The 27581-nt window shown below is 43.7% G+C and overlaps 2 protein-coding genes across 5 annotated transcripts in view; both read left to right on the top strand.

The window, feature by feature from the left end:
* The window catches only part of LOC135092270 (uncharacterized), a 29319-nt gene extending 25829 nt beyond the window's left edge, over positions 1-3490 (top strand). For all 4 annotated transcript variants that reach the window (XM_063990704.1, XM_063990705.1, XM_063990703.1 and 1 more), the window contains exon 2: positions 1128-3490. In XM_063990704.1, the coding sequence (XP_063846774.1) occupies positions 1136-3313 (2178 nt within the window). In that variant the 5' untranslated portion in view covers positions 1128-1135 and the 3' untranslated portion in view covers positions 3314-3490. The remainder of the gene's footprint in view (positions 1-1127) is intronic.
* A 3767-nt stretch (positions 3491-7257) lies between these two features.
* LOC135092269 (protein hobbit-like) overlaps positions 7258-27581 on the top strand; it is a 42859-nt gene continuing 22535 nt past the window's right edge. The window contains exons 1-23 of the mRNA XM_063990701.1: positions 7258-7606; positions 8905-9031; positions 9416-9511; positions 10090-10272; positions 10711-10839; positions 14270-14479; positions 15229-15408; positions 16269-16392; positions 16883-16998; positions 17707-17841; positions 18304-18842; positions 19057-19208; positions 19916-20055; positions 20384-20552; positions 20930-21097; positions 21608-21666; positions 22105-22232; positions 22747-22915; positions 23925-24047; positions 24729-24839; positions 25545-25681; positions 26414-26586; positions 27015-27179. Coding sequence (XP_063846771.1) covers positions 7548-7606; positions 8905-9031; positions 9416-9511; positions 10090-10272; positions 10711-10839; positions 14270-14479; positions 15229-15408; positions 16269-16392; positions 16883-16998; positions 17707-17841; positions 18304-18842; positions 19057-19208; positions 19916-20055; positions 20384-20552; positions 20930-21097; positions 21608-21666; positions 22105-22232; positions 22747-22915; positions 23925-24047; positions 24729-24839; positions 25545-25681; positions 26414-26586; positions 27015-27179 — 3592 coding nt within the window. The 5' untranslated portion in view covers positions 7258-7547. The remainder of the gene's footprint in view (positions 7607-8904; positions 9032-9415; positions 9512-10089; positions 10273-10710; positions 10840-14269; positions 14480-15228; positions 15409-16268; positions 16393-16882; positions 16999-17706; positions 17842-18303; positions 18843-19056; positions 19209-19915; positions 20056-20383; positions 20553-20929; positions 21098-21607; positions 21667-22104; positions 22233-22746; positions 22916-23924; positions 24048-24728; positions 24840-25544; positions 25682-26413; positions 26587-27014; positions 27180-27581) is intronic.

Raw genomic sequence — 27581 nt, 5'->3', positions numbered from 1 at the left:
TACATAAACCAAATAAAAAAAAAAGAAAATGAACACACACACACACACACACACACACACACACACACACACACACACACACACACACACACACACACACACACACACACACACACACACACACACACACACCTGTTAAGTAATATCAGATAAGCGTGGCACACCTGTTGACTTTGTACACAGAGGAAGAGTGAGGGGAGAGAGGGGGAGAGTGAGAGGGGAAGGCGGGGGAGGGAGGGGTGTACTTAATAGCTGGCAATCAACCGCCATGCAAAGAAATTATGAGGGGATCAGAGGGGACGGGGAGTGGGGGGAGGGAGGGGGTTGATGTTGATGTTGTTGTTGTTACTGTTGTTGTTGTTCGTCGTTGTCGTGGTCGTCTTCTTCTTCTTCTTATTATTATTATTATTATTATTATTATTATTATTATTATTATTATTATTATTATTATTATTATTATCATCATTATTCTCTGCTAATATCAAAGTATTTTCCTTATTCTCTCTCTCTCTCTCTCTCTCTCTCTCTCTCTCTCTCTCTCTCTCTCTCTCTCTCTCTCTCTCTCTCTCTCTCTCTCTCTCTCTCTCTCTCTCTCTCCAAAGATCATTTTCTCAGTTGGCAGCAGTAAAATCAAGCCTTACAGTCAGGTTATTAATGCAACACTCAATCGATGTGGCGTGCGTTACAGTTTCGCGCCTTGATGCACAGGAATGAGTGGCTGTGTCTTGCCCCATTGTGCTGTGTTTGCTGCCTGACTTGCCCCCGCGGTGACAGCCAGTGGGGTGGGGGGACAGTGTCTGTTTGTTTGCTCAGGTGGTGGTGTGAGAAGGACCTTGTTCGATTAGCTTCTGTGTGTGTGTGTGTGTGTGTGTGTGTGTGTGTGTGTGTGTGTGTGTGTGTGTGTGTAGGGAGGGTTGCCTGTCGTCAAGCGCCATGCCAGCCAGCCAGCCAGCCTTCCTGTCTTAATGATAAGATTATTATTCTTTTTTCTTTCGTTATTTCTACGTGTTGTTTCAATGTGTAGGTAACGGTGTGCCCTTGTGAATTGTTGTATATATAGTGTTATATGGGAGTGTTGATGGTGTGTTGTGTCGGTGACTAATGGTGACGTTGTTGTTGTATTGCAGAGAGCGCCATGGAGTATGCCGCCATGCTCAGTTCGCCGGACCTGGTGTTAGGCCTGCGCGACCTGCTGGCGGACAGCGACGTGGCGGTGGTGAAGCGCACCGTGCGGGTGTTCGCTAATGTGTACCGCCACGCGCTGCGGCTGCTGGCGGCGGGCGAGCTGGACGAGGCCACCTTCCAGGCCGCGTGGCCCTCCATGGCGGGCGTGGCCGACCACATCCTGGGCATGCTGGCCACAGCGGAGAACGAGGGCATCACCGTGCACGTGGTGCGCTTCCTGGAGGCGGCGCTGGTGGCGCACCTCATGAGTGACGTGAGCCGCTTCCCTGAGGTGGCGGCGCACGCCCCCAAGATGATCGCCAAGGGCGTTGCGGCGCTCACAGACCTCATTTCCACGCCCTACATCGGCGGGTCGGCCTTCCTGGTGGCGATCCGCGCCCTTATCACCGTGGCGTGCTACAAGCCTGACCTGTGGACGCCCGTCACCAACCTCATCGAGCGCCAGATCGCCTCGCCGCCGCCCACGCTCTTCGACCACAACGTGCGCTCCCTCCACAAGACGCTGCAGAGGAACCTCTTCCGCCTGCTGCGCCGAGCAGACTCCCCCGCGCTGCGCAGCCAGCTCATCGAGATGATGGTGACGGTGGGCGTACCTCGCCGCATGCTGTCTCAGTGGGCGCCGCCTGCCGAGACCCGCAAGCGTCCTGCGCAGCCCCAGAGTGAAGAATCCATCACAGGGCGCACCACGCCGCCTACCAAAAGGGCCCGCCAGGAGGACGACGACGAGGCAGGGAGAGCCGCGCCCCGCGATCCCAGGGACGCCCGTGCCTCCCGCGACCCCCGCGACCCGCGCCTTAACGGCCACCTCAGGGATCCCCGGGAGCCCCGCGATCCGCGCACCGCCATGCGGGGTGACCCACGCAAGAGTCCCCCGCAGGATCCCCGTGTAGGAGCCCCGGGACAAGACCCGCTGCCCTACAACCCCAGGTCGAGGCCCAACTCGCCCCCCGCCTCAAGCAGCACCCCGCCTGAGGCGCAGCCCGCTGCCGCCGCTGCCACCGCCTCGCGCCCCGACAAGAAGGAGATGTCCAACTTTGAGTTTCTGAAGAGCCTGATCAGCACCAAGAAGAAGGCGTCGTCGTCCTTCCTGGAGAAGTGCACGGAGAAGGAGCGCGCGCTGTACGAGCGTCTGGACCACCCCAGCGTGGTGCGCCTCGTGCTGTCCTGCCTGGATAGCGTTCCCGACTCGCCGCCCGAGGACCTGCTGGCCAAGCTGGGCCGCACCTCTGGGGACGTGACAGGCATCAGGGAGCAGCTCACCTCCCTGTTGGCGCCGCACATCCACGCAGACTTCATCAGCAGCCTGGCTGACGACGAGGGCAGCGCGCCCCCGTCGCGTCCCTCCTCCAACTCATCGGCATTTTCCGCTCGCGGCACGCCCAGCCACAGCGAGGCCTCGCCGCCCTCCCCGCCCTCCTCCGCGCGTTCCACACCCTCAGACCCCGCTCAGGTGTGCCACTCAGACGTGGACCTGCGACACCTGCTGAACCGCGGCTTCCGCACCACCGGCGACGTGGACATGCGCGACACCAGACACCTGCTGCCCCGCGAGCCGCCCGTCACCGATCCCGCGGAGGCACCGCGCGCTGACCCTCGCCCCGCCATCGCTACCAGCACCAGGCTGGACCCCAGGATCGCCATGCCTGACCCACGCCGCGCCGAGCACGAGCGCGGCGAGGCGCCCCGGGGCGGCCTGGACCCCCGCATCACGCAGGCGTACACCAATTCTCACGACCCCATGGTGGGGCGCGGCGGCCCTTTCATGGAAGGCTCGCGCCCCCAGTACATGGCAGGCCACCCGCCGCCTCCACACGGCTACATGCCCAGCGGGCCCCACGGCTACATGGAAGGCGGACGGCCGCCCTTCATGGAGGGCGGCGGCGGCATGGTAGGCATGCGGCACGGCTTCGACATGCCGGGCTACGAGGGGCAGTACCCCACGCCGCACATGGGCGGCCCCATGGGCGGCCCGCAGGACTTCATGGGACCCCGGGGAATGATGGGTGGTGGCCCACGGGGCATGGGCGGCCACTGGCAAGGGGGCGGCGTTCCCCACAACAGGATGGGAGTCATGATGCCACTCATGAACGGCGGATCGGGCATGTTCTCCCCGCCCATGCACCTGTGACAGCCCCGCCCCGCGCCCGCGCCCCGCCTTTTGTACCTTTTCAATACATGATGCCACACAGCCCGCCTTTCCTGCCCCTAGCCATTCCCCCGCCCTGCACTCACTTCCTGGGAGAGAGAGAGAGAGAGAGAGAGAGAGAGAGAGAGAGAGAGAGAGAGAGAGAGAGAGAGAGAGAGAGAGAGAGAATACCATTGCATGGCTGGAGTAAGGCAGTGGGTGTCGGCATGGGTCAGGCAGCAGCAGCAGAGTGTGGGTGAGCACCACCTGAGGCACACTCGGGCGCTGCCACCTGTGCCTCACCCGGCACCGCACACCTGCCGCCGCCGCAGGAGTGGGAGCGCGGGGCAGGAGTGTACTGTGCCGCTGCCTAAATGGGGGCTGCTTTTCTTGCATCACCCTGCAACATTTCACAGGCAAAATGTTATTCTGAAAGTGATGTGGCTCGTGTGAGTCAGTGACAGGAAGGACTTTTCTTTTGTATGTTACTTAAAATAATTAAAATAATCACTGGGTAGGATTTGCCCTACTATGACCATTATTATTATTATTATTATTATTATTATTATTATTATTATTATTATTATTATTATTATTACTGTTGTTGTTATTGTTATTTTATACAAGAGGACGCGCGAAACATTACTTTGTGGTCTACTGTCTCTTACCTGTATTGAGTGTCTGAGAGCTGTGATGCCACCCGACCCTCGCGTATTTATGTCAAGTTTCATCAACCATCACCATCACCATCACCATCACCATCACCGTCACCATCACCGTCATCACCATAGCCTCAGATCACTTCACATGTGTATCACGCTGTGTGTGTACCATGCAGGACACTGGCATCATTCGGCTGGGTCACTTTTTGTATGAGAAGTCTAGTAAGAATACATAATTTACCTGTATCGTCTGTATTATGGCGTGTGTGTGTGTGTGTGTGTGTGTGTGTGTGTATGTATATATATATATATATATATATATATATATATATATATATATATATATATATATATATATATATATATATATATATATATATATATATATATATATATATATATATATATGCCATGCAGGGAAATATTACCTTCATTTATTTGGTTTATGTTTATATGAAAAATAAAGTGAAAATGCATTACATATATCGTGTTTAATTTTACTTCCAAAGAAAAAAAAAAAAAAAAAAAATATTATATATATATATATATATATATATATATATATATATATATATATATATATATATATATATATATATATATATATATATATATATATATATATATATATATATATATATATATATCGGTTTGGGGACAAAGCAAGGGAGGGTAGGCTGAGGTGGTTTGGACATGTGAAGAGGAGTGACGAGGGGTATGTGGGGAGGAGGATGCTGGTCATGGATCTACCTGGCAGGAGGAAGAGAGAGAGACCAAAGAGAAGGTTTATGGATGCTGTGAAGGGAGACATGCAAGTGGTGGGAGTGACAGAGGAAGGCGCAGAAGATCGAGCGCATTGGAGAAGAGTGATCCGCTGTGGCGACCCCTAAATGGGAACAGCCGAAAGAAGATATCAGGTAATAAAAAAAATAAAAAAAAATAAAAAAAAAATCAATCGGACCTTTAACACTATAAATTAAAGAAAGTCAATCGGACCTTAATCGAAGCTCCTAGTGGTGACCGCAGAGGCTCAGCAGGTCAGTCCAGCACCACAGTGCGGTGACCTCTTTCTCTGCTCTCCTCACCCACCTGTTTCTCCTGCTGTGCATTTCACCACCACCCATTGCCTTCTGCATCTCAATATTCCTGCTGATTCTTGCATCCAGTCTTGGTAAATTTATTCACGGTGACATTGAGGTGCCTCACGTGAAGCTTACGACTGCACTTAAGGAAATTTGAGTTAAATATTGAAGTGCTGTCGAATTACCTATTTCCCGCTGCCTTCTGACCAGTCTTCCTTGGATTCTGTCAGCCAATCACCAGCTACCTTCGGCCAATCACCAGCCGCTGTGTAGCTATGCCCTTCCACCACTATTTTCAAATCCCACAGAGATGATTAGCCGGATCCTCAAGAGTGTTTCTCCTGTTCATAATGTAGAAATCTCCTTAACCTGTCACTAGAACCATAACAACGCTTAAAGGCTCGTGTAACTTCAACTAGAGCCTTTTGGATGCAGTGGAGGTGCGGCGCAGAAGTGTTTCAGTATACAGTTTATATTCTGAACATTACGTAAGTTTGTCTTTCAGCAGTGACGGGTGTGATGTGATACTCGTCGCTATGTGTCTGTAGTGTACTTACATTTCCACTCTTTCATCTGAGTTGTGCAAGAGAACAATGCAAAAAGGCGAGATAATCTGAATATTACGTCACTTTGTCTCTCAGCAGTGCCGGACGTGATGCTCGTCGCTATATTTTCGTAATGTGTTTTATATTTCTACGGACTGATGGTCTTGGCACGTGTCAGGCCTTATGAATGAAACACTACTATTTGCATGTGATAATATGGACTATATTCTGAAACACTTCTGCATTATTAATAGAAGCATTCTTGAGAACCAGGCTAATCATCTCTGCAGCCTTTGAAATTAACTGTAGTGAGAGAGGAAGGCGTTTCTGAATGCGTGCTACTCTACTGGTAAACTGGAATTCCCTGTCTTCTGTATTTCCTTCCTCCTATGACGTGAACTCTTTCAAGAAGGTTTCATGACACTTATCCTCCAATTTTAACTGTTGCATTAGGGTTTTCTTTAGGTACTGGCACCTCAGTGGGTCTTTTTTTTCGTCCTTTTGTTGCCCTTGGCCAGTGCCTCTCCTACATAAAAGAAAAAAGAGAAAGAAAGAAACATAAAGATTAAAACCATAATAACAAAATGCATATAATTGCGATGATGATGGAGTGAGACTGACTGACTGAAGGAAGTGGTAATTACAGACCAATTTTGTATAAAAATTTAAATTGACTAAAGATAAGAAGCAATTATATTCTTATGTACATTAGAAACTTAACAGGAAGTAACAAACTGCAGTGCGATGATGAGAGAGAGAGAGAGAGAGAGAGAGAGAGAGAGAGAGAGAGAGAGAGAGAGAGAGAGAGAGAGAGAGAGAGAGAGAGAGAGAGACTGACTGGCTGACTGACTGGAAAAAAAGGAAAAAAAAAAGTAGGTACATAAAACTCCAAGCCTGCATTCTCAAACATTGCGACATCTTATCCTGATTGCTCTAAATAAACTCTATTGGAAGCTACTGAAACATTCATCGTTATTATCTTGATTTCAGAGATAAGTTATCGAGAATTCTGCGCAAAACACCCCATGAAAACCCCTTTAGTCATTCTGTGCCCTTTGCTAATACTTCTTATGGCAGCCTAAAACATTTCAAATTCCGGGTCGTCAGTGCTAATTAGGCATTCAGGCATTTACATTTTGTTTCTTGTACAATTTTCAAGGTAGGTGGATGACAGGTGGAAACAGGTAGGCGTGTCTTGTACAGGGACTGCGACGTGTAGGTCTGATGGCTTCTTGCGGCTACCTTTTGTGTTCTTATGTTATGTTTTATGAAACAGTCAATATCATGTTCTGAAGTGTATCCCGGAATAACAAGCCATAGCACAAAATTAATATTACAGGAGCAGGACTGAGAAGGAAGGAAAAGTGATAACATAATTTGACTGTAAGAATTTTTTGCCCTGTGCAAGATTATCAGTAATGATGGATAATTTCTGCACACTTGCTAACAGAAAAAACAAAGTAGTATAATGACAGTAGAAAAATTACTCCACTAGAAAAAAAAATGTAATAGCATGTCTGACTATAATAAAATTTTCACAGAACCAAAAATTAACTCCAATCATTTAAGTTTTTTTTCTTTTGACACATTATAAATTAGAGAGATAAGAGACTCTGGCATGAAAATTAGAGAGATGAATGAAAATAAACAAAGCCCCGTTGTGAAGACAGAATCCCATTGAGTCAAGGCGAGTGTCAAAGTGAACCAGTGAGAGTGCGGGGAGGGGAAGCAGGCTGAAGCACGCCATATGAACCAGATACAGGATAAACAAGCAGTGCAAATGGAGTGAGAATAGAAGGAAAGACTAGTAATAAGTCACAGAAAGCGAAAAAAAGTCACAAGAAGAAGAAGAAGAGGGTGTTTGAAGATTTTTTTTCCTGCCTTCTGTCTCCCTCCCCCCTGCGTGCCTGCCTGCCTGTCTATCTGTACCATGACGTGAGGCGACACCATGTACTCCCTGCAGACTGTGTTCCTGGTGGTCGTGGTGCTGTACTATATCATCACCAGGTGGGTGTAGCTGGTGGGGAAAGGTGTGGCTGGGAACGCCCATGTCTTATCACCTGTGACCACCGAGGAATGGCTTTAGTCCCTGATAAACACTTGCCTTGCCTTATTTCTCGCGTCATGATGGAGGTTTTGGTGATTTTACTTCCTATAGATGTTACTACTTGTATCTTGTGTATGATGTGTGGTTATTGTGTAGTGTATACACAAACAGTGGTGAACGAGTGCAAGGAAACGTTTCACGGTGGATAGAAGACATGATGGCCACAGAATATAAATGAGCAAGGCATTAGATACTGAAGATTTAAATGATTTTTCTTCCTATAGGCACTACTACTTATATCTTATGGGTGATTTGTGGTTAGTGTGTAGTGTGTGCATTGACAGTGGTGAACGAGTGCAAGGAAACGTTTCAGAGTGTATAGAAGACTTGATGGCAGCAGGATATGAGAGAACCAGGCATTGAATATTCAAGGCAAAGTACCAAGGTAGTGGGGTCCCTCAAGGATGTGTATTAGGACCACTGCTGCTCTTTCTTTCAGTAATTCTTTATAATAGGTCCATCCCCCATCCCCCCAAATCCCTCAAACAAACATTTAGACCTGATGGGAAGGTGGGGTTTTAGGGCAGGGAAGGCAAAATTAGGTAAAATCTTGATATTTGTGAAAAGTCTTAAGATGAGATGCCATATTTTGAAAACCGGGGAAATTTCTAGCTTAACCTAACTTTACCTAACCTAATTTAAGCTAACTGCGGGAACAAGCCCACCCTAAACTCCCCCTTAAGGACACTAACCTAACATAACATTAGGAGAGAGGAAGTTGGAAAGAATAAAGATGAGAATGTTGAGGTGGATAGTGGGTGTGTCATTCAAGGGACATCTACCAAATGAAGAAGTGAAAGGAGAGGAGTGGAATGCATTACAGAAGTGGTAAGATGAAAAATGCGATGATTTGGTCACGTAGTAAGAAGAGAAGACCAGGAACCAATTAAAAGCCTGGAGAAAACTAGTTGACGGAAGAATTTCAAGGGGAAGACAGAGAGTGAGATGGAGAGATGGAATTGTGGCAGAACTGCAAAGGATGGGAGGCACAGAGGAAGACGCAAGGGACAGAAACAACTGGAGGAGACTCGTAAATTGCGCCAATTCACTCTGAGACGGCCAAAGGAGAAGATCGTGGTACTGGAAAATTCAAGGAATAAAAAAAAAAAAAAAAAAAACTGGAGGAGACTCTGGAAACATGGCCAGAAAAGAAGAAAGAGAGGTTTATTCATTCACTAATTCAATCTACTGCTTCCAGAGGGTTCCCGCGCCTGCTGTCATGGCTCATCGTGGCGAAGTACCAGACGGAGATCAAGATAGGCTGGATCTCCCTGCTGCGCCTCAGTTTTGAGGACGTACTCATCAAGAAGTCTGGTCTGAGCATTGTGAGTTGTGTGGTGGCAAGGGACAACACCAGTAACTTAAGTCTTAGGTCTATATTCAGAAACACTTTGCCCTCTCACTACGACTGTTTTCAAAGGCCACAGAGATGATTGTTGTATACCTCTTATGTTATTTGTTTGTTATTTCCTTTTATATTATAATGCTAATACTTTTGTTGCCTCCTTTCATACTCTACTGCTAATCCTAATACTTTTCTTGTTTCCTTTTATACTATACTAATAATACTTTTACCACTTCCTTTTGCTATACTAATCCAAATACTTCAACAGTCACTACCACAACCACAGCCCTTCACACAACACTCCCTGCACCCACAAACCACTACCTCACATGTCCCTGCCTGACCCAACACATCTGTCCTGCAGAAGGTGGAGCGGATTGGAGCCACGAGCAGTCTGTTTAACCAGGAGGAGAGGAAGATCTTTGCCATCAAGGTGCATGATGTCAGGATTGAAAAGGAGGTGAGAGAAATTTGTCCTTCCCTACCTTTCCTTATGTATTTGTGTTATTGTTTGTATACCACCACCATAAATGACAGAAAATGATGTATTCTTATCTAATTTTTCATACCTAATTGTGTTATTGTTCATATACCACCACCACTAACAGAAAATCATGAAAAATTAAATAAAAGCAAGATATAGTAAGTAAGTAAATAAGGAATAAGTAACATAGAGATTAAACCTTTCCACTGTGACAGGAAACAATTAGCAGCAGCAGAAGCAATGCATGAAGTCTTTATAAGCATCCACAAGAAAGTTAGCAACAAAAAAGAATACATTTAGCAATTTCTTCCCATTTCAAAGATCAGGTGTTGCTGTGGAACAAGTAAAGGTGTCTCAGAGTGATTGGTCATTAGGGAAAGGTGTACTAAATGGCAGTCAAAGGGTTAACCATCAATTATTTACTCTTTGACATTTTAAAGAAACGAAAACTACATAACAGAAAATATAACAAATAAGTACATCAATAACCACAAACTAGCCACATTTCACTCCCCATATCTAAACCTAACCCACAGATGCACTTACTCACACAGGTGTCAGAGAGAAGAAGTCGAGGAGGAGGTCAAGGTCAGGGTCAGGGTGATGTGGGTCTCAGCCGAAGTGATCTCGAAGATGCATTTGCCCAGGCCACCACCTCCTTAACCTCCAGCCAGAATGCCAGCATGTCAGAGGTCATCAGAGTGAGGATACCCCCATCAGTGGTGACCCTTGCACAGGTGTGACTTGGCAGGTGTGCAGAGGAGGGGGTCAAGGAGGGGTGAGGGAGGAAGGGAGAAGGAGGGGGTGTGAAAGAGGAGGGTTGAGGAAGGAAGGGAGATAGATAAGAAATAATTTTGGGAGGTAGGATTACTTGGTGAAAGGAAGAGTGAAGAAAAGGAGGCAGAGTGAAGAGAAAGGAAGGAGAGAAGGGGATGGGATGAGGAGTGGTGAGGGAAGAAGGAATGTTGATAAAGGATAATTTGGGGAGATATGGTTGGTTAGGTGAGAGGGAGAGCAAAAGAATGAAGACAGAATGAAGGTGAAAGGAAGGAGAGAAGTGTGTGAAGAGGACAAGGTGCAAAGACGACTGATGGGAAAAAGGGACGTTGATAAAAAGAGATAAGATGGTAGGTAGGATCCTCTCATTAACCCAGCACTAACTTTGACTTCCTCAGTTCTTCGGCGTGCACATCATGAGTGTCAGCGTGATGTTCCTGCGAGAGAAGTGGCCCGAGTGTCTGCTTCACGCCTCAGCAGAGAAGATCACACTGGAGGGCGCCACACTCAACCAGTCCAACATTGCGGTGAGTGAGGAGTTTCTTGCCTTGCCTTTGACTGTGTGAGGCCTGAAGGTGTTCTGTCAGGCGCTGTGTTGACTAGGGTGTGTTTAAGTTAATGTGCTGTGTTTGCTTGTCTGTGTGAAAGGCTCGTGTGAGGTCCTAGGGTGCTCTATCATATGCTGTGTTGACTAGGGTATGTGTAAACTAGTGTGCTGTGTTTGTCTAGCTGTGTTAAAGGCTTCTGTGAGGTCTAAAGGTGCTGTGTTGACTAGGGTGTGTGTAAACTAGTGCTGTGTGTGCCTAGCTGTGTGAAAGGCCTGGTGCTGTGTTGTCTACAATGTATAAGCTAGTGTGCTCCGATGCTATGGTGTGTGAAAGGTTTGTGCTGTGCTGGGTGAAGGAGTGAAGATTGTGTGTGTGTGTGTGTGTGTGTCTGTGTGTGTGTGTTTGGCAGTGTCTTGTCTTGGAGGTACAGTTCTGGTCATTGGTATCTTGTGTAACTGAAGTCTTGTAGGGTTTGAGTTTGTGGTTATGTGCGCTGTAAGTCTTTTTTGGTTTTGCTGTTTTGATCTATTGTTATTATTATTTTGATTTTGATTTTATTTATTTTTTACTTATGGTATGTCTTATTTTTTTTTTGTTATAAGTTTGTTTTTATTTGATTATTAATTTTTTGGCTTAACTTCTCTAAATCTTTGGCTATAAATTAATTTTGATTATTCCTTCTTTTTTTTGGCTAAATTTTCTCTGAATTTTTAGCTGTGAGACTATTTTTATTTAGTTATTCCTTTTTTGGCTTAGCATTCTCAAATTTTTAGTCACAAGATGATTTTTATTCAGTTATTTCTCCTGCTTGGTTTAACATTCTCAAAAAATTCAATGAAATGAAGTAAAAAAAAGAAAAAAAAGAAAAAAAATGAATAAAAAAATGAAAAAAAGACCTAAACATACTTAAATATAATTGCTTCCATACAAAACACCAGAAAAACTTAGCTACTTACTTAGATTGAAGAAAAAATACAGATAAAATTAAAAAGTAAATATTCAGCTTTTTTTTCCCCTCAGGTTAATTAAATTCCATTTTATATACACCTGTTAGTTTGACATGTGTTATGATGGAAGTCTCCCAATATTAGCTGTCTCAAAATTAATATCAGTCTTGAATGGCAGCTGAGATTAGGTCTTGATTCCTCCTTATATGTGTGCTCTCTATTTTTCTATTAGTTTGACATGTGTTAAGGTGGAAGTCTCCCAATATTAACCGTCTCAAAATTATTATCAGTCTTGAATGGCAGCTGAGATTAGGTCTTGATTCTTCCTTATATGTGTGTTCCCTATTTTTCTATTAGTTTGACATGTGTTATGGTGGAAATCTCCTAATATTAGCTGCTTCAAAGTTAATATCAGTCTTTATGGCAACTGAAGTTAGGTCTTGATTCCTCTTTATATGTGTGTGCCTTCTCTATTTTCCGTGACTTAACTCCCACCTGTGCTGTGTTGAGGTGAGTCATGATTCATGAGTACTTGGTGTTCAGATTTTGTTCCTCATCGTGATACATGAATGGAGAATTTGCACTTACAGCTAAAAAAAATAGGAGAAATTCACTTGAGAGACTAATTATTGCACTAAACAATGAAAAAAATCAACATCTGTATTTAGCAATTATAATCTAACATCAGTTTTTTTGAAGAACCTAACTCATAAATCACAATTCACCCATACATATTTTACTGATTTATTATTTACTTCAGAATAATGCCTTGTTTACTTCCTTTGTTTACTGTGCATGGTGAGCTTGTCAGGGTCTGGAGCGAGGACAGGCTGGCCCACACACTGCTGATGCCTTGCTATATACTTGTACAGTCAAGGTCACAAGTCATTAACATGCACTCACTTCCACTGTCCTTTGTATCTTATTTATCTATTTTTTTTAAGCCCTTTAATCTGCTGGTAATCTTACAAATTATAACAGTTCACCTATTCTTTCAAGAGGGAGGTTTCAAGAAACTTATCCTCCACTTTTGACCTTTCTTGTGGGACTGGGACCTCAGTAGGCCTTTCATTTTACCCATTTTTCATTCTTTTGTTGCTCTTAGCTGGTGCTCTTCTTCCATTAAAAAAAAAAAAAAAAAACACAGAGGACTTGAGATTGATGAAAAAAAAAAAAAAATAAATAAATAAATAGTAGAAGTGAGTTTGGCAAGTCACTTTATAACCTACTGACCATAACTGTATCTCTCTCACCCTCTTTATTACCATACATGTTACGCTCTCTTTCATGATTGCTTGCGATTGAAGGGAGAAAAACAGTAAATAGTGGAAGTGAGTTTAGTTCTTATCTACTGACAATAACTGTACCTCTCTCACTCTCTTTTGTACCATTTGTGTTGCTGTCTCTTTCATAATCAGAGGAACAGTGAAAGTCTTACAAGGTATTCTCTTATCTACTGACCATAATAACTGTACCTCTCTCACTCTCTTTTGTACCATTTATGTTGCTCTCTCTCTTTCATGCTTCTTTGCGACACAGGAGCTGCTTCCCTCCTGCATCTATGTAAGGAGAGGATCACTGGGGCGGTGGTGGGGCCGTGCATGTGTGGTCCCCTCAGTCAGTAATGGAAATCACCTATGTCTTGTACCTTAGCAACACTGCATGCAATCATTACTCACACAAGCTTAATGTGTATTGTGCTTTAGCAACACTGCGTGCGACTTTACCTAACCAAACCAAACTCTCTTCTCTCCTCTCCTCTCCTCTTCTCTCCTAATCTAATCTAACCTAACCAAACCTAGCCTAATCTAACTTAACCAAACCTAGCATAACCTAACTTAACCTAACCTAACCAAACCTAACGTAACCAAACCTCACATAACTGCCCTCACTATTGCATTTCCCCATTACTGAGTGTTGTATGCTGCAGTTTGCTTGATAAAAAGGCGCCTTGCATTATTAACTCTTTCGATGTTTTAAATTTTACTAAAGTTGGAAGAAAGTGAAGAATTGAAACTGGTTTCTGTCCGCTGGCATCTTGATTCTCCATTATGTTCACAGTAACCATTAGATAGAGATGAGTTATATTTACCGTACAGAATATTTAATGGTTAACCCTCTCATTATTTATTTGATTTTGTATTATTCATCTGTTTTTACTCTTTGTTTTAAGGCCAACGATCAAGAATATGAGCTTGTACACCTGCATTTAATTACTGAGGTGTAGTGTAGAGGCTTGTTAGGATGTAGAGAGAGAGAAATTATTGCTAATGTTGTAGTGTGTGTCTGACATTAAAATTTTGTCTACAGATGTCACACACACACACACATACACACACACACACACACACACACACACACACACACACACACACACACACACACACACACACACACACACACACACACACACACACACACACACACACACACATCACTAACCCTATACCACACCTCAACAGCTGATTGGCAGCATAACTGGAGCGTCAGTTCAAGTTCTGCAACACGCATGGGAGAACAGCAGCAGCAGCAGTGGTGGTGGTGGTGGCGGTGGTGGAGAGAGGCGAGGGGTGCAGTCAGTTGGGGGCAGCCAGGACCCTTCACTGATGGAGTGTGCCGGGTCCCTCAAGCTGTCAGTGGAGATCAGTGCTGAGACGATTGCTGCCATGGAGGTGAGGACAGGCTGATTTCTTGTTGACACGTGATCCTACTTATTATTATAGTTCTTTTTTAGTCTTATTACAGGGGAAGTTATTTACAAACATTTAGCTTCTTGACTTTAAAGTTTAAGGATAGTGTAAGGACTATTAGTGTAAGGAGAGTGGACATCATGCAGTGCTATGGCTTAATCTCAGAAAATTTTGAATAACACTAAATTTTTAAATGCTAGAAGTATACAGCTCGAGAGAAACAGTGAAAATATTCTTAAGTTGAAAGGAAAAAAAATATAGTTAATTTCTATTGGCACATCTTTACTAAGCATGTCACCATCTTCCGTAACACACAGAACATCTCAGTGTAATTCAGGAAATATTGAAAAAATTGCACTTTAAATGGAAAAATAAAAAAAGTATATGCATGATTTCCTTGTATGAACCTTCAATACACACATCACCATCCTCCTTCCTTCTTGGCACATACACAGAACATTTCAGTGTAGCTCAGGAAATACTGAAAAAATAGTACTCTAAATAGAAAAGATAAAAAATATATATGCATGATTTCCATTTATGAACCTTCAATACACACGTCACCATCCTCCCCCCTCTGTGGCACACACACAGAACATCTCACTGCAACTCAGGAGATGTTGAAAAAAATAGCCCTCTAAATGGAAAAGCTAAAAATATATACATGATTTACATTTACGAACCTTCAGTACTCACGTCACCATCCACCTTCCTCCCTGGCACACACACAGAACATCTCAGTGCAGCTCAGCCAGCCGCAGGTCACCATAAGGGAACGCCTGCTTACTTTCCTGGAACACAAGGCACTGGCAGCCACTCCTGTCGTCCCCAGCCCTCACCTGCCTGCTGTCGTGTCGTCCTACACTTCCCCTGAGGCACTATTATACAAGTACTGGCTCTTCCTGCCCCTGGTGAGTTGTGTGGCTACTCTTTGCATATTCATCCTAACACTGCTGGTTGTATTTGTCGGGTGGATGAGTGATGCAGTGAAACATCATCAGCTTTTAATGGAATCAGTCTCTCCAACTCATTTTATTTATTTATTTTTATTTAAGATGGCTACTGGCCAAGGGGAACTAAATGTATATATAAAAGGCCCACTGAGGTGCCAGTCTCTAAAGAACAGAGGGTAAGGGGGAGTACGGAAGCAGACAGGGAGTTCAGGAGTTTATGAGGAAAAGATATGAATGATTGAGAGTACTGGTTGATTCTTGCATTAGAGAGGTGGACAGAATAGAGAATATAAATAAGTAAATGTTCTGGAAATATGAGGCATTCCTTTGTAAAGTAACCCCCACAAATTATTACTATTATTCATCTGTCTTGGGCTGCAGAAGGTTCAGATTCACACCATTACTATTATTCATGTATGTTTCTTGAGTTTCAGAAGTTGTAGATTCTTATTACCATTATTTGTCTGTTTTAAGTGGCAATAATTCCAGACTCATTATTACAATTATAACAAGCAGACTACTGGGCTGACTTGTACTTATTTAAGTGGCAGTTGCTGGATAAGTGTGTGTGTAATGAGTGTATTCATGGGGTGGTGGAAAGCAAGGATGAATGAGGTGGTGATGAAGCCTGCCAACACTAGTAAAGCAGAGACCAGCTGACCACTTCATCTGTCACTGCTCCTGCCTACCTGCTGTCACCTGTACACCTTACATATTGATTGGTATTGCTTTGAGAAACAGCCAGAGAGCAAGTGGGCCATTCACCCTGCTTTTACCAATGTAACACTAATATCCATGTTATTCTTTTGGGGTTACAGAAGTTTCAGATGAAGATTGAGGACATTGGCGTCAAGTTTATGAATGGCCTTGGACAGACGGCGCTGCAGGGAACTCTGGCTGCCATTGACCTGCAGACACACCTCAACAGAGAAGGAGCCTTGGGTTGGTGGTATTTTTGTTGTAGTAATAATAATAGGACAGTAGAATCCCAAATAGTACAAGATCAAATAATGGAGCTCCTGATTATACTTGTTTTGTTTCTTGCCTTAGATTATGTGAGTTTACTTATGTGTTTTTTTTTTTATGTAAGAGGGTGACTGGCCAAGGGAAACAAAAAAGGAAAAAATCCCATTGACTTCCTTAAATATGGCATTTTTTTTGTGTCACTTGGTTTGTTTCTTCTCAACACCATCAGCTTCCCTCTCCACTCCCTCTCTCCTTTCATCACCCATTCCTTCACCCTACTACTCTTCACCAGACAACCTCCACTCCTCTCCTTCCAGCATCCATTCCTTCTACCTGCAACTCTTTATCCACAGAGAACTTCCACTCCCTCTCTCCTTCCTTTTACCTGTTACCCTTCACTCACAGAAAACCTCCACTCCTCTCCTTCCATCACCCATTCCTTCACCCTGCTACTCTTCCCCCTCAGAGAACCTGCCAGCACTACTTCCAGACTTCAGCACAGAGCTCCAAGTGGACAATACTCGGGTCCAGGGCACACACGATTCTCTTGTCACCCTCAATAGGTTTAATCTGCAGACACAGGTGAGGACACACTGACTCAATTAAAATGTAATTAGCAGTGATTCAGGTTACACACTTATCTTACTAACAAAACCCAGTATACGGTGATTCAAGTTACACACTTATCCTACTTACAAAACCCAGTATACAGTGATTCAACTTACACATTTATCCTACTTACAAAACCTAATTTATAGTGATTCAACTCACATTTTTTTTTTTTTCCTCCATGTTAGTGCAGAAGTGGTGTGTATATTTAAGATGTTGAATTGTAAGATTAAGCAGGCTTTTAATTTTGTATAATGATGACCTAGGAAATTAAAGGACAGCTGTATGTGTAGGTTTGGTTAAATTAGGTTTAGTTTGGGTTAAATGAAAAGTTAGGTTTGGTTTGGTTAGTTTAGGTTAGAGTAAAGGTTTAGTTAAGTCAAGTTTGGTTAGGTTTGTTTGAGGTATATTAAAAGTTTAGTTAGGTTTGGTTAGGTTAGTTTAGGTTAAATTAAAAGTTTATTTTAGTTAGGTTAGTTCAGGTTATATTAAAAGCTTTGCTAAGTTAGATTTGGTTGGGTTAGTTTATGCTAAATTAAAAGTTTAGTTGAATTAAAAATTTAGTTAAGTTAGGTTAGTTTAGTTTAGGTTAAATTAAAAGTTTCATTAATTGATGTTAAATCAAAGTTGCCAAGATTCACCCCGTCTTCCCATACTCACACTGGTGCATCTCCTCCACAGTTTGTTGGTGATCGCGTCAACATGAAGAGTGAATTCCGCTGGTTGCACATCTCCTATGATGACCGAGACCTGGCAGTGTGGACCACCTACCTCTCCCGCCACAGGGACTCCCCACTGCCTCACCTGCCCCCCTGTGTGAGTGTGTGGGAGAGAGTACGAGAGGTGGGAGTGAGGGAGAGGGGCAGGGAAGATGACAAGAAAGAGAGAGAGGAACAGGAATAGAGAATCAGAATTGTAGCAAGATTTATTTAAAGTTTTTGTTATGATTCAGTTGATGATGAAATAATGTAGGTGTTTTATGAGGTGGAAAAATTATTAGTTATTTATTGTCAGTTAATGCAGAAGTATGTGAAAAATTTTCATTGCTATACTATAAGAAAAAAAATATACATGAAGATTTTCCCTTCAATCATGCAAGTTAAGCAAGTAAGTAAGTGTATATACAAGTTAAATAGTTAAATAAATAAGTATTGATTGTGATGAGGACTGTACAAGCACTAGATAATCAGGCCTTAGAAAAATCAAGTATGCAAATTAGTAATCAGAGAAATCAATGATGCAAGTCAATAGTCATTGTTGTCTGTGATGGCTGTGCAGGCGGTGGACGGCCAGGCCAAGGAGCGTGTGGGAGCCTCAGCAAGACGCAGCAGCAACAACAACAGCAAGAGCAGCGGGGGGATCGCCAGCGCCTTCCTGCAGCGGTACTGTGTGGGCCTCATCATGGAGCTGTGGGATGTCAGCTGTGGAGCGTCTGTGGCCGGCTCCTCTCATGGCCGCACCAGTCTGCAGCACGCCCGTTTCAGTGTGGCTGTGTCGCAGTGGATCGCTCAGGTGGCTGGGGAGCTGATCTTGGAGTCTCTGGTCTCCACTCTGGGGATGGTGAAGCACAGTGTTGCCCCTGCTGTGTCCTCCTCAACAGCTGCAGCGGCCCCAAAGAGGACACATGTCTGGGGAACCCCTGCCTACGTGGGCCTGTGTTTGGTGCAGCTGTCATCCTCTGGCCCGCCCCCCAGCAGCACCAGCAGCGGCAAGGTGGTCAGGGAGACGCTGCCGCCGCTGCAGGCTGAGGCACTGATTGACAATGTGCAGCTGGAGTGGAGCCCAGAGCTGGCGGCATTGCTCACTACTCTCTTCAGGTGTGTGTGTGTGTGTGTGTGTGTTCCAACAGTTAAATGGAGGTTGCCACATGATATACCAGATTCCACATTCAGATGCCTCCACACTTGTCTCCATTCACCTTTCTCCTCTGCCACACTTGTCTCCATCCACCTCTCTCCTCCACCACACTTGTCTCCACCCACCTCTCTCCTTCACCACTGTTGTCTCCATCCACCCTTCTCCACCCACCAGGTACTTCCAGCAGATAAAGTCATGTTCAAGAAGGCCCCGGGCAAGGACACAAAGAGGAGTGGAGCCACAGGTAGAGGAAGATGGAGAGGTGTTCAGCAATATAAGTGCCAAGTGTACCAACATCAATGTATTCGCTGTCTCGGAGCAGAAAGGTGAGACGTGCGTGTGAAAAGTGTGTCTGAAAAAAAAAAATAGATAAAAAATACATAGAAAGGAGTCAGGACAGAACAAGAAATAACGGGTTCAACCTTGAAAAATTTAGGTTCAGGAAAGAGATAGGAAGGAATTGGTTCTCAAATAGAGTGGTGGTTGAACAGAACAGACTCAGTAATCAAGTTGTTAGTGCTGAATCATTAGAGAGCTTTAAAGAAGATTAGACAAATTTATAGATAGGGATGATAGATGGAAATAGGTAGGTATGTTTCACACAGGGACTGCCATGTGTAGGCCTGATGGCTTCCTGCACCAACCCTTATGTTCTTATGTGTGTAAGGTGTAGATTGGCTGTGTTAGGTGTAGATAGTCTGTGTATTGGGTGTAGATAAGCTGTATTTAGTGTAGGTAAGCTGTGTATTGGGTGTAGTTAAGCTGTCTTGAGTATAAGTAAGCTATTTGTTAGGTATAAATAAACTGTATTAAGTATAAGCTGTGTGTTGGGTATAGGTAAGCAGTGTATTGGGTGTAGATAAGCTGTATTGAGTGTAAGCTATGTGTTGTGTGGCTATCCGTCCTATTTCACCTTTTCCTTTATGTACGTAAAGTAAACACATCCTTGACTACAGAGGATTCAAAGTCAAAATCTGCCTCAGTGCTACACCCTACAAAGTTTACAATATCCTTACTTGGTGACCTCCGGCAGTGTCCATCATGGCGCGAGTGGACAGCTTGGAGAGCCAGAAGGCCGCTGGGAACTTCAAGACTGTCATCAGTGGCACAAAACTGCTTCGCTTCGTCCCATCTGGCACTCAGTACTCCTGTGTCAAGTCCTCAGAAATTAAGGTAAGTACTGCTGGGGTGTGAGGACTCTTATTTTAGTGGTTATCTTTAACAGGGTTGTTGTGAAATTGTTGTTTATTTTTTTGTAAGCTTAAGCGGTGATGGTCATTGTACTCGGCATTATTTTATTTTCGTATTTTCATATTTTCATATTCAGGACACTTATCCTCAGATTTCAATGATCCATTTGACATTTCTTGTAGGATTGTCACCTTAATGAACCTTTTTTACCTCTGTTTGTTACCCTTTGCCAGTGTCCTTCTTACATAAAAAAAATAACAATCTAAACATACCTGTGGATCACCATTTAACCATTTCCTGTGTGGTGCAGGGTGAGTGTGGCCAGGTGAGTGAGGTGGTGGTGGAGAGTGTGAATGGGGAGGTGCTAGTGAGTGTGAGTGACCAGCTGCACCTCACCTGGTCCACCACCACACACATGACACTCCTCACGCTGGCCCAGGAGGTGGTGGCCTTCCTCACCAACGTCAGGCCCCAAAAAGGTGAGAGGGAGAGAGGGAGAGGGGGCGAGAGAGAGAGAGAGAGAGAGAGAGAGAGAGAGAGAGAGAGAGAGAGAGAGAGAGAGAGAGAGAGAGAGAGTGGGGGGGAAGGGGGGATATGTGTTCTGAAATGGTTTGCTCTCATCACTGTTTTCCAGGGTCACAGAAATGATTAGCCAGGTTTTCAAGAGTGTTTCCCTATTAATAAAGTAGAAATCATGTTAATCTGTCACTAGAACCATGAAAAATACCCTTAAAAACTTAAAATGGAGCTTTTTGAAAGCAGTGGATGTGTGGTACTGAAGACCTTGACCAATACTCTTGCAGAAAAAATTTAAAAAAATCCAATCTTCCCTTAACATTTCTACCATTCCTTTCAGATCTAAGGGCAGAGCCAACACCAGCAGAGGCAGCAGCAGCAGCAGCAGGAGGACCCCAGGAGGAAGGAGGGGAGGAGCAGGGTGGACTCAAGCTGCAGATTCTAGCAAGAGGTGACATCAGGATTGGCGCCGAGCTGTCTCATCGCCATCATGTGTGCTTCATTCTGGGTGAGTCACAGTTTCCTTCACCCTCCATGGCTTCTCATCAGCTTCTTTGGATTCTGTATACATTTCTTGGTGAGTCACAGCTTCCTTCACTCTCAAATTGGTTCTTATATAGAGTGGTGGATGAATGGAATGGTCTCAGTAATCAGGTAGTTGGTGCTGTGTTATTAGGGAGTTTTAAAAGATTAGACAAAGGTGGAAAAAGGTAGGCACGTTTCATACAGGGACTGCCATGTGTAGGCCTGATGGCTTCCTGCGCCGACCTTTATGTTCCTATGTTCTTATGTTCTCAATGGAATCTCCTTTGCCTGTTTGACTTCTACATGGTCCATATTTTTTTCCAGTGATGGAATTATTATGGAAGGGACAGGAAGATATTGTGAATTGTAATGATGAGGATAATGGTAGTGTAGGTGTTGATAACGATGGTGATGATTTTGTGGTGGTAGTCGCGTTGGTGATGATATTGTTCATTGTAATGGTGAGAATAGTGATGATGTTTTGTTCCCACAGGTGACTTGACTTACCTGATGGCTAACGGGAGAATATCCTGTCAATCAGAGGAGCTACAGGTGAGACACAGACTACGGGTATTACTGCTACTACTACTACTGCTGCTACTACTACTACTACTACTACTACTACTACTACTACTACTACTACTACTACTACTACTACTACTACTACTACTACTACTACTACTACTACTACTTACTACTACTACTACTACTACACTAACATGTGACACTCATCCCTTTCTCTGGTGAACTTGAACTCCCTGCCTACTTCTGTATTTCCTTCCTCCTTCCTGTGACTTGATCTCGAGATTTCAAGACACTTATCCTCAAATTCTGAACGATCCTTTGACCTTTCCTTAGATACTGAGTGGACCTTCTTATTCATTCTTTGGACCTTTTTTCTCTTTTCTTTGTTGCCCAGTGTTCTTACATAAAAAAAAAGAAAAAAACTCTGCTCCTGCTTGAAGTGTTCCATCATGTCTTGCCTCACAGGTTCACTTTGACCAGCACAAGATCATGTCCCTGAGTGGTGGCAAGCTGTCCCGGGCACTCAACTCCAGGGAGGTGCGGGAGGAGCGAGAGGCCGTGCCTGAACTTACCCTCAGGCAGAACAAGTCATGGTGAGAGAGAGAGAGAGAGAGAGAGAGAGAGAGAGAGAGAGAGGGAGAGGGAGAGAGAAGTTTGGTGTTGTGTTCATAATGTGAGTTTTATTCCTGCTTGTTTTTATCTCTCTTTTTTTTTTATTCTAGTCATGTTCTATGTGAGGAATTGTTGTTTTAATTGATATCTTTCAGAATATGAGTGTTATTATGAAATTGCTGTTTATTTCTTGTAAGGCTAAGTGGTAATGATGATGATGATGATGAGGATAAGGAGAAGGAGGAGGAAGAGGAGGAAAAGGAGGAGGAGGAGGAGGAGGAGGAGGAGAAAGTAGGAAGATAGCAATTAATATTATCATAAGTATTATTAATTCATATTGCCATAATTAACATGACTAATAATGAAAAAGAAAACGATGAAATATAAAAAGAACATAAATATTAACCCAATTATTACCACTTTTCTCTTCTATTTTCCATTCATCTATCCCTTCACCACCACCACCACCACCACCACATTCACTCACCCTGGCAGGAAACTCACTGTGGACACCTGGGTCTTCACCTTCCCTTATGAGTACAACTTTGCGGAGGCATTCAGCAATGACCTTCTGTCCATCGTGAAGTGGGTGAAGCTGGTCCACAAACACAAGCCTCGGCCCTTCACAGCGGCCAGCCCCTTGCCCCCAGACCTGGTGATAAAGGTGAGGCACAGGGGACATGGCAGGGGGGAAGAGGAGGTGTTCTTTGCTGGGTTTACAACAGTCAACCTCTGCCCAGTACATGCCATAAGTAATCCACTGTTGCCACATTCCCTGTATTGCAAGAAGTGACTAGCAGGGATAAAGAGAGAGAGGTTTTGAGCATTATTACTCCTTCAGTGAAAGAGGCATGATATCTTGTATTACCTGCTCTGCTATAAGAGATTAGTCCAGTGTATAGATAGCTGTAGTCTCTCCTTGGATGATACCTTCTTTGCCTGCCCTGCTGTAAGGTATTATCCCAGTACTGGGAGTCTACAGTTTATGACAGTCTTGAATTAAGTTATTTGGTGGTCATGTTGCTGGCAGTGCTTGTTCCTGTTCTTTCCCCTTTGCTGATTTATTTATTTATTTATTTATTTATTTTTATTTATTTATTTTTTTTACTGTATGTCCTCCATGTGTTTTTTTTTATAGGTACAGTAGTTAGGTTTTCATGTCCTAGATCATGAGTGTGCAGTACTGTTGCTTTAGTGCAGATGAGTGACACACTGTAGGTGCTTACTGAGGCTGGTTCAGATCTTCTACAAAAACCAGTTTATGACATGGCATAGGAACAGAACTCCATCATAACTCGAGGACCCCTTGTATATGTATTTTTTATGTAAGAGGGGGCACTGGCCAAGGGCAACAAAAAGAGCTGAAAAAAGAAAAAAGAAAAAGGCCCATTGAAGTACCAGCCAGTCCCAAAAGAAAGGTTAAAAAGGATCATCCAAGATTGGAGGATAAATGTCTTAAAATCTCCCTTTTAAAAGAGTTAAAGTCACAGGAAAGATGAAATACAGAAGCAGGCAGGGAGCTCCAGAGTTTACCAGAGAAAGTGCCTCTCTTACATACATTAAAAAGAAAAAAAGGAAGATAGATCAGGTTGGCTTGGAGGAGAATAACACCAGACTCAGTTTACCTCAGCTCATCTCACCTCACCTCACCTCATCTGTGTTCCTCCACCCAGGTTCGTCACTGGCAGGTGGAGGTAGGAGATGATCCCTTTGAGGTCAAGCTGCGCTACAACTATGAGCTACTGGAGGATGAGTATCAAGAGGGATGCAAGCGTCTCAAGGCTCTGGACAGCAGGGTGAGGCTGAGGTTGTGTGACTTTCCTCTGACACTCATCCTAGCCTGACTCTGCAACACTCACTCTAGCTTGACTTGTAGACTAAATGATGAGTAAAGAGATGACTAGACTGGTGACTTAATTGACTGATAGATAACTGAATAGACTTTTTATGTAAGACTGGCACTGGGAAGGACAACAGAAACAAAAAAAGGCCCGCAGAGGTACCAGTCCTTAAAGAAAATTAAAAAAGGATCGCTTAAAATTGGAGAAGTGTCTTGTTAGTGATTAAGTGAGAAATTGGTGAGTGAATAGGTACTGAGATGGATAGGTAAATGAGTAGATAGATTGATGGATAGACCGATAAATAGGTGGGTGGATAAGCAGACAGATGAATGGGTGAATAGATGATTAGGTAGATGAGTGAATGGATGGATAGATGAATGAGTAGATAAATTGATAGATAGACTGATCAATAGGTGGATAAATTGACACAAATGGGTGAATAGATGAGTAGATAGATGGATGAGGGAATGAATAAATGAGTGACACAACCAAGTAATGTCTGTATTTAGCTCACACCAATAGTCAGATTAACTTACCACATTCTCTCTCACTAGCTTAACAGGAGACAACACAAGAGACACTTCATGTAACTCACCACCACACAAAAATCTCAGTAAGTGTTTTGTCTTGCCACAGATTGAGGAGCTGAGGAAGACTATGTTTCTCTTCCCCACTGGCAAGATAGAGGAGCTGTACAAGAACCTGCAGGAGAAGAGCAGTGAGACTTACATCAAGAGGTCAAAGCTGGTCAGTTGTTCACCACACCTACAGTAACATGATCTCTTTTCTTGTGACTTGAATGCATACTGTTTTCTTGTCTTTTTATGTAGGAGGTCCACTGGCCTAGGGCAACAAAAAGAATTAGATAAAAGGACCACTTAGGTGCCAGTCCCTAAAGAAAGGTCAAAAAGGATCATCCAAAATTGGAGGATAAGTGTCTTGAAACGTCTTTCCTGAAAGAGTTCACATCATAAGAATGAGGAAATACAGAATCAGGCAGGGAGTTCATGAGTTTACCAGAGAAAGGGATGAATAATTGAGAATACTGGTTAACTCATGCATTAGAGAGGTGGACAGAATAGTGGTGAGAGAAAGTAGAAAGTCTTGTGCAGTGAGGCCACAGGAAGAAGGGAGGCATGCAGTGAGCAAGATCAGAAGAGAAGTTAGCATGAAAATAGTAGTAGAAGATAGCAAGACATGCAACATTACGGTGATGAGAGAGAGGCTAAAGACAGTCAGTCAGAGGAGAGGAGTTGATGAGCGGAAAGAGAGAAAGAGAGAGGCTGAAGGCTGTCAGTTAGAGGAGAGGAGTTGAGGAACCTAAACAACTCTTTTCATATCACTTGCATAATGAGAAAAAAAGTTAAGCATTTTTTTCATACTTTACATTGAGATTCACACCACCACCACCACCACCACCACCACCACCACCACCACCTCTCTCCCTGCCAGATGTACGAATCAGCACCAATGAGAACTCAGCTCTTCACGTGGACAATGGAGGATGTAGTCATCTTTGCCCTGGCTGACCCGATCTTCCACGGCACAGAGCGGGTCGTCCAGCACATGACCAACATTGACCCGGACTCGTAAGACCCTGACCTTGTTTATTGCTAGGTTAGGTTAGGAGGAGACAAAGGAAGAATAGGTGGATAGACTTGTAAGACCCTGACCTTGTGTATTGTTTAAGGTTAGGTTAGGTTAGGAGGAGATACAAGAGGAACAAGGAGATAAGTAAATAATAAACAGATAAATACATTAAGAGGACAGAGAGAAAGAATTAATAATAGCTAGATGATGAAATAATAATTAGATAAGTAGATCCTAGAATAAATAAGCTAAAAAAAATTAAGCTTACATTGCAAACCATGATAAACACCACTCAATTAGGCCACCACCACCACCACCACCACCACCACCACCAATACCACCACCATTCAGAGACCCTAGCTGGAATAAGAAACTAACATTACAACATTGAATAGACAGAACACAAGCTTGGAACACCATCCTACACCACAACCACCACCACCACCACCACAACCACCATCACCACCACCACCTACAGACCCTAACAGGAATAAGAGACTGACATTGCAATATTAAATAGGCAGACAAGCTTAAAACTACCATCACCATTCAAGCTTATACAACCTACCATCACCACAACACCATCACCACCCAATCTCAAACCATCTCCCATCACCATAAGCTTATACCACCATCCCATACCACAAAACTACCATCACCCAATCTTACTCCACCTCCGATTACCACCACCACTTCCCTCTCGCTACCACCACCGTCACCACCACCTACAGACCCTGGCCGGAGGAGGATCAGCAGTTTTCAACCCTGTGGTGTCGCATGGTGCTTGCTTCTTGTGGGGAATGGAACTTCAGACTCCGTGACTACCCACAATCCCTCCTGCTCATGAAAGACGTGGAGATTTGGGGCAGATTGATTGGGGCTGAGCAGAGGGCCAGCAAGAGAGGTGTGTGTGTGTGTGTGTGTGTGTGTGTGTGTGTGTGTGTGTGTGTGTGTGTGTGTGTGTGTGTGTGTGTTTTTTTAATACTTTATGTTTTTTTATGTAATATTCAGTTTTGATGTTTTTATATATAGAAGGCCAGCAAGAGGTGTGTGTTTGTGTGTCTGTGTGTATGTCTCAGGTATTATTATTTGTCTATTTTCTTATTTATTTATCTATTTATTTTCTATTTATACAGTCATTCCTATCCTTCTTTTTTAGGGGATCTCAGCTTAATATACAGATAGATAGACTACTGCTACTAACACCACTAATACTAATCCCCCTGGCACTTCCAAACACCCATTAGAACAGTCATTGTGGATGTATACAGATAGGCAGACTACAGCTACTATTACCACTAATACTAACCCCCCCCTGGCTCTTCCACACAGCCATCCGGACAGTTAATGTGGAGGTGGGGGCTCCGTGGGCTGACGTGAGTGTGGAGCGTACCATGTCGGCCCTCAAGTTCTACCACGACTTTACCTGTGAAGTGAAGAGTTTTACTGCTGCCTATGGGCCATGCTGGGAGCCGGCCGTGTCACAGTTCAATATAGGTAAGGGAGCAGAGAAAGACAGAGAGGCAGAGGGATTGGTATGTAAGGGAGACAAGTACGTACACTGCAATTTCTAGGTAGTACAATGTTACGAGGTCACTGTGGAACAAGAATAGAAGTCTCAAAGTAGTTGACGATTAAGGAAACATGTGTGAAATAGCAGTGATAGAGTTAGAAAAAAAGAATAGATTTTGCAATTCCTGGACAGCACAATGACTGAAGATTGCTATAAAACAAAAAAAAGACCCTCAAAAATAGTTAATGATTAAGGAAAGATATGCAAAATAGCAGTGAAAAAGTTATAAAAAAGATAGATTTTGCAATTTCTAATCAGCACAATGACTGAAGATTTCTATAAAATGAGAAAAGACACTAAAAAATGGTTAATGAATAAGAAAACAT

The sequence above is a fragment of the Scylla paramamosain genome, chromosome 39, assembly GCF_035594125.1.
Source record: "Scylla paramamosain isolate STU-SP2022 chromosome 39, ASM3559412v1, whole genome shotgun sequence".
NCBI classification, from domain to species: Eukaryota; Metazoa; Arthropoda; class Malacostraca; order Decapoda; family Portunidae; genus Scylla; species Scylla paramamosain.
The sequence above is the reverse complement of the archived record's forward strand: the minus strand, read 5'-3'. Positions and strand labels throughout refer to the sequence as shown.